General features: G+C 46.1%; 1 protein-coding gene across 8 annotated transcripts in view; it reads left to right on the top strand.

Moving 5' to 3' along the window:
- The first annotated feature begins 1,120 nt into the window (after nucleotides 1-1,120).
- Nucleotides 1,121-6,035, top strand: part of GPATCH2L (G-patch domain containing 2 like) — a 30,552-nt gene continuing 25,637 nt past the window's right edge. For 5 of the 8 annotated variants that reach the window (XM_065686053.1, XM_065686047.1, XM_065686054.1 and 2 more), the window contains exons 1-3: nucleotides 1,146-1,197; nucleotides 1,677-1,963; nucleotides 2,076-2,743. In XM_065686053.1, the coding sequence (XP_065542125.1) occupies nucleotides 2,085-2,743 (659 nt within the window). In that variant the 5' untranslated portion in view covers nucleotides 1,146-1,197; nucleotides 1,677-1,963; nucleotides 2,076-2,084. Of the gene's footprint in view, nucleotides 1,198-1,448; nucleotides 1,522-1,676; nucleotides 1,964-2,075; nucleotides 2,744-6,035 lie in introns of those variants that run through there. The other 3 variants (XM_065686048.1, XM_065686050.1, XM_065686051.1) reach the window with 3 other exon arrangements.

Below are 6,035 nucleotides of genomic sequence, written 5' to 3'. Positions count from 1 at the left end.
TGACAGGGAAAACAAAATACCACAGGCAAGTAGGATGAGTTATTGCCATAGAAAGGGTTAAAAAGACAAAAGAACAGAATTTTACACAATTTTGTGTGCAGAAAGTAACTGAAATGAAGTCAGCTATTGGAAATTGGATAAACATGATCTACCTAATGACTGGTTTTCTTCTTTCAATATTTCTTTTTCAAAGAAATTTTGCAGCGAACTAAAAGGTAATGAAAATGTTAACATGACAGCTCAGGCTGACACGAAGGACTAGTTAAAGAAACGGCACGTAGAAAGCTCGGTGAAGCGAAATGATGGCTGTGTTATTGGGGTGTAGGAATCAATGGCAAACTCAAGGATTCGGCGATTTTTTAAGTATCTTGACAAACTAGGGAGAGTGCCAGAGGACTGAGGAAAAACAAGCGCTGTGCTAGTCTTCTGGGGGGCAAGTGGGGAGGAGGCAGTGATTCTGGCAATTATCACCCTTTCAGAGCAACTTCTGTTGCCAGTGACATGATGGAATAGAAGCAGAAAAAATTGTAAAGGTAACAAAGGAGAAGAGATCTATGAGCAATAAGCAGCAGCTCAGATCTATAGAGAACAAATCGTGTCAGACAACCTGATTACTTTCTCTGATTGAATTTACAAAATTAGTGAAGACAACGCCACAAACACAATATATCTGGACTTTGGCAAAGCCTGTGATACACTGCCTCAGAGAATGTTACTTTAAAAATGAACCAGTGTTGAGTGCGCAGCCACCTGGGTTAAGAAAAAAATCCAAAAGCCCATATGGAAAGTGGGAAATAAAAGGAAATGATAAGCAAAACTGGACAGTGGCAGGGTCACACCTGGCTTTACTCTGGTGTGTAAAACGGGACTGAGGAGAGGAAAAGAGGTGCAAGGCTTAAGGAGAGGGAAGTAACACTGTGAGGTTTAATTTAGGAGATGATTTCCATCCTGATATACACAACTAATGTGCCAGCACCGAAGCGGAGCCGCTTGGGCACTGCTGCAGCAGCCGCGAGCCTGGCATCGGCCGAGAGAAGAGGGCTGGTCCGACCCTGAGACCAACCCCTGCCGCCTGCCGCCTGCCGCCGCAGCCGCCGCCGCCAGACCCGCCCCTCAGGCGGGGCGGACGGGGAGGAAGTGGCCCGGTGAGGCCGGAAGCGCCGCTGACGCGGGGCTGGCGGAGCGGGGCGCTGGCCGGTGAGTGGGGTCGGGGTGAGGCCCGGTGGCGGGTTGGTGAGGGTAGGGTTTCCCGGTAGGGCCGAGGATTGTTCGGTAAAAATACCGTCTTCTGCTCAGGGGAGGGAGACGGTGTGGTGGCCGGGTCTCCGAGGGCGCTCGGTGTAAGGGAGGCGGCCTGCGGCAGCAGGTGCTTCACCAGGGTGCGGGTGTTTGTGAGCCCGGTGGGACGTGGGGAGAGAAATTCCACGTTTGCAGGTCACTGGTGGGGAGAGGAAGGTTGTGACGTGAGGGATTTGGCCAAGACCTTGGGACTGGCACAGTGGCAGCCCTGAGGTGGAAGAGGTGGGATTTTTTGGCAGTAGGAGTTGGGGCTCTGTCTCATACACGCTGTTCTAAGGAGTGCAGGGTCTTATGCCTTGGTTTGCTGTTAATGTTCTGCAAACTGCCTTTTTCACCGTATGTTTTACTCTTAGCTTTGCTGTTTGTCTCTTTTTTAGAAGACTTGGTCTGTGCTGAGCAAGCTAACCATTTTCTGTGGCTTACTGACACCAGGTAGTTGTAGACTACGATACCCTTAAGATGTGTGATAGAGCCTGCTGCTTCAGTGTAAAAGATGCAACCTTAAGGCCTCTTCGGACACAGAGCACTTGACCCAACTGCTGCAGTAGTGAGATCTCTGCTACCATGGTTAGAAGAGGGTTATAGTGCTTGCAAAAGGAAGGAGTGAGCATTAGCCCAGGAAGCAGCAGTTGTCCTGCATCGGGTTCTCCAAGACAGCTCCAAAGTAAGTACATAACTTGATTAATGTTATGAAGGCTGTAGTGTACTGTAGTCTAGTGGTGTGCTGGTAGCAGCATTTATGTCTGCTGCTAATTTTTTGTTGTCACTTTTGGTAGACATTGCCAATGGATGAACTGGTGCATGACTTGGCCTCAGCCTTAGAGCAGACTTCAGAACAAAACAAGCTGGATGAGCTATGGGAAGAGATGGCCCTAAGCCCACGACAGCAGCGGCGTCAGCTTCGCAAGAGACGGGGTCGTAAACGCCGCTCAGACTTCACGCATCAGGCAGAGCATGCCTGCTGCTTCAGCGAGGCCTCAGAGTCAAGCTTGGACGAAGCTGTCAAGGATTGCCGTGAGGTACTGACAGCCAATTTCAGTGACTCTGATGACACAGCGGTGGTCAAACGACACCCTGCTCTTAATGCCACCCTGAGAAGCAAGCAACACTCGTGGCATGAGTCAGATTCCTTTACAGAGAACGCACCCTGTCGACCCCTCAGGCGCCGACGGAAAGTCAAACGTGTGACATCGGAGGTGGCTGCCAGTCTCCAGCAAAAGCTTAGGGTGTCAGAATGGAGTTATGAGAGGGGCTGCAGGTTCAAATCAGCCAAGAAACAGCGTCTTTCACGCTGGAAAGAAAATGCCCCTTGGACATCATCCAGTCACAGCCTTTGTGAATCAGGAGAGAACAGGCCCTTCCTCAGCAAAGGGGGAAGGAAGGAGCGGATGGAGTGTGAAGCTGATGAACAGAAACAGGGCTCAGATGAAAACATGTCAGAATGGTGAGATCTCAGTTTCTTCCCTGTGCTTGTCAGACTGGCTGCATTGCTTGCAGCTGCTTCTAAATCCTATGCTTTGCTTTTAAGAAGTTCTTATCAAAATTATTCAGTGCTGCTTTCTTTTTGAAGAGGAGAAATATCTCTGCTACTTCTAAACTGCAGGTTTTTTCCAAGTCTTTCCTGTTAATGCCGTACCGCTGACCCAAAGTGCTTCCTTGAAAAGTTGGCAAGTCAGTATGTTGTTGGCTCCTGTTACACAAGAAGCCCTCTGAAATGTCTTATGGCCCTGCAGCTGTAAAGTGGCATGCTTGTGAACTGAGTTTTGGAGAGTAAATCCACCCTTGGCACTTGTGTTGTGTGATTGATATGAGCTGATCTCAGTTTCTTGTTTTCAGAGTTTACTGTAAATTATAATAGGAACATATAAGATCTCTTCCCGTCATAACCACTAGCCCTCTGTGCAGGTACCGTGTGAACCTCAGTCAAAACATCTTGTTTGCAGTTTTCCATCTGAGCTCTGGATCTGGAAAAATGTCTTGAAAGGCTAGCTATGGGAAAAATGTAGCAAGACAATAAAACCTAGGGGAAGCGTACAGGATAAGGCTGTGCTAACAGTGAAGTCTGGCATGTCTTTATGTCCAGTTTTGGAGACCTCTGAATTTGTGTCAGAATCTCATGCAAGAGATGAAAACGAGAGGCGTAGATGTCATGGTCTGAATTTGCGTCACTCTTGGGAAATTTTCCCCTGGAGTGTGACTTTTATTCTTTCCATAGATGGCTTGAGGTTGTAAAACTGCTTCTGTACAAAAGATTTTTCAAGTTAGAAAAGAAACAACTGCTGAGAATCAAAGTGAGGAGATTTCTTAATGAATGAAATACAGAAAGTGAATGAAGTTGTTTATTTGCTAATTATCATTGTGTAAGAAGCAGGAGACACTGAGGAAATATTTAAAACAACAATTTTTTTATATTTTTTTTCCATGAAACACAAAGTTTGGAACTCTGCTGTGGGACATTTTGGATGTCAAAAATTTAAGTATGTCCAAAAGGGGTATGTGGAGCATAGGTTTACTAGGGTCTGTTAAGCATTACAGTCCAGATGGAAGATCTGGCTCAGGAAGTCCTTAAACTGCTGACTGATAGAACCTGGAGGAATATACAGAGGAAACAGCTGGTCTGTATTTGTCATGTTCTCATATTCTTTTCTCACGCATCCACTGTAGTGGGCACTATCAGACAGAGGACAGTGGATTTGGAAAGTATAACTGCGTGATCCAGTATAATTGTTCATAGGTTAAGGTTCACTTAAGTGTTCTGGCTGTCTAGCTCCTGTAGTTTGTCAGAATAGATGAATGGTTATTGAGGGCTTTCTGGATAATAGCTGTAAGTGCAAACTTCTCAATAGTATTTTCTGGGAGCCTGTGAAAAGCATAGGTTGTAATATGTCCTCACGTCCATCAAAATGTCCTCATCTCGGGGACCGCTATTGCATTTTTACTGAATCTGTGTTTTGTATGTAACCTGCACAGGTTGGAAGGAGCAAAGATGTAATTTTTTTCTTTAAGAAGTGGCTACTGTTTGATTAAAAAGTAGGTGCAGTGTGGGCCTTTTCAAGAGACTAATCAATGCCTCTTCACTACTGGCTGTTAAAAATACTTCTGTCTGTTCAGAGCTCTTTGTTGGTAGTCCAGGAAAGGGAATGTGCTGACTACCCATGAATGTTGCATGTCAGTGGTGATGGACTGAGAGATACTTTTACTTGATGTGGCAGTGATGGACAGTGTGCCTTCAGACTTTTTTCCCGCCAGTCAGAGCCCGATCCGTCATGTCAAACTTGAACTTAAACCAGTAGGCTTTCATCCAGCCTTTATTTGTGACAGCCTTTGAAAGAGTAAATAAACAGCTTTATCTGGACTGTTACTTGAGACCATGCTGGGAGATTGCTTTGTTCTGTCTCAGTTGTCCCTTGCTCTCAAACTAATTATTGTGCAAGTGTCTGCATCAAATAACATTTACCATCAGCTGCCAAATCCTTGGGATTCTCTTTGGAAAGCCAGGGGTTGAATATTTGACCTCTCCAACACCACATGTGTGATCTGTGCTGTGACTCGCTAGGGAGGGTCAAAGTTGGAGAGAGAAATACATACAACCCTCTTAACTGCAGAGTATCCCTCACAGCAGTGGAGGTTCATGTTTTGGTCTCTGCTGCTCTAAATATAGCACATTGCTGGTAGCAGCAGGGTGGAACTGGCTGTGTTTGACTCATTTGCTGTGCTCTAGCTGTTTGTCATGGTACCATAAGAGAAGTACCTTGCACAGATAAGGGCATAATATCCTGAGGAAGGGAGAAGAAAATTGGGTGCTCAGAAGCTTACTAGTGAGATGTGCGCAGTTTGTCTGATCTGCTCTCAAGTACCATAACTCTTAACGTGATTGGGGACTGTACTGACCCACCAATGCTGTGTGACTTCAGTGGCTTGATGCTGATGTATTTGTTGTGGTTTAACCTGGGTAGGCGACTAAGCCCCATACAGCTGCCCGCTCACACCCCCCACAGTGGGGTGAGGAAGAGAATTGGAAGAGTAAAAGGGGGAAAACTTGTGAATTGGTGTGAAGTTGGTTTAATAGGTAAAGCAAAAGGTATGCAAAAGGAGGCAGGCAGATGTTTAGCCATCTCCAGGAAACTGGGCTCTTTTACATGTAATGGATACTTGATAAGACAAACTCCACCCCTTTTCTTTCTCCCAGCTTTTATTGCTGAGTATGATGCCATATGGTATGAGATAGCCCTCTGGTCAGTTGGGGTCAGCTGTCCCTGCTGTGTCCCCTCCCAACTTCTGGTGCACCCCCAGCCTGCTCACTGGTAGGGCAGTGTGAGAAACAGATGGCTTTGGCATTGTTTAAACACTGTTCAGCAATGACCAAAGCATCAGTGTGGTATCAACATTGTTTTGGTCACAAATCCAAGCATAGCACCATGAGGTACTATGAGGAAAATTTAACTATCTCAGTCAAAACCATTACAGTATTATGGCTTGGAAGTATAACCAGTGCTCATCGTGAGCGTGAAATAATTTCTTAACCCTTTGAAAGGGAGCTGTTTCGATGACAGCCTGCAGTGGCAGTCAAGAGCCTGGCTGAGCTGATGAATCGGAGGCCAGTCTCTCTGTAAAGAAAAAATTCCTCTCCCTTGGAAGGCAAGTGACAAAGACAGAGTGTTCAGCTTCCCCTCCTTCTCCAGCCCAGCCTGACCTTCTGCAGCCCCTCAGTGCCTCTTGTTTTCTTATTTTTATAG

This window comes from Lathamus discolor, chromosome 6 (assembly GCF_037157495.1).
Source record: "Lathamus discolor isolate bLatDis1 chromosome 6, bLatDis1.hap1, whole genome shotgun sequence".
Lineage (NCBI taxonomy): Eukaryota > Metazoa > Chordata > Aves > Psittaciformes > Psittacidae > Lathamus > Lathamus discolor.
The sequence above is the reverse complement of the archived record's forward strand: the minus strand, read 5'-3'. Positions and strand labels throughout refer to the sequence as shown.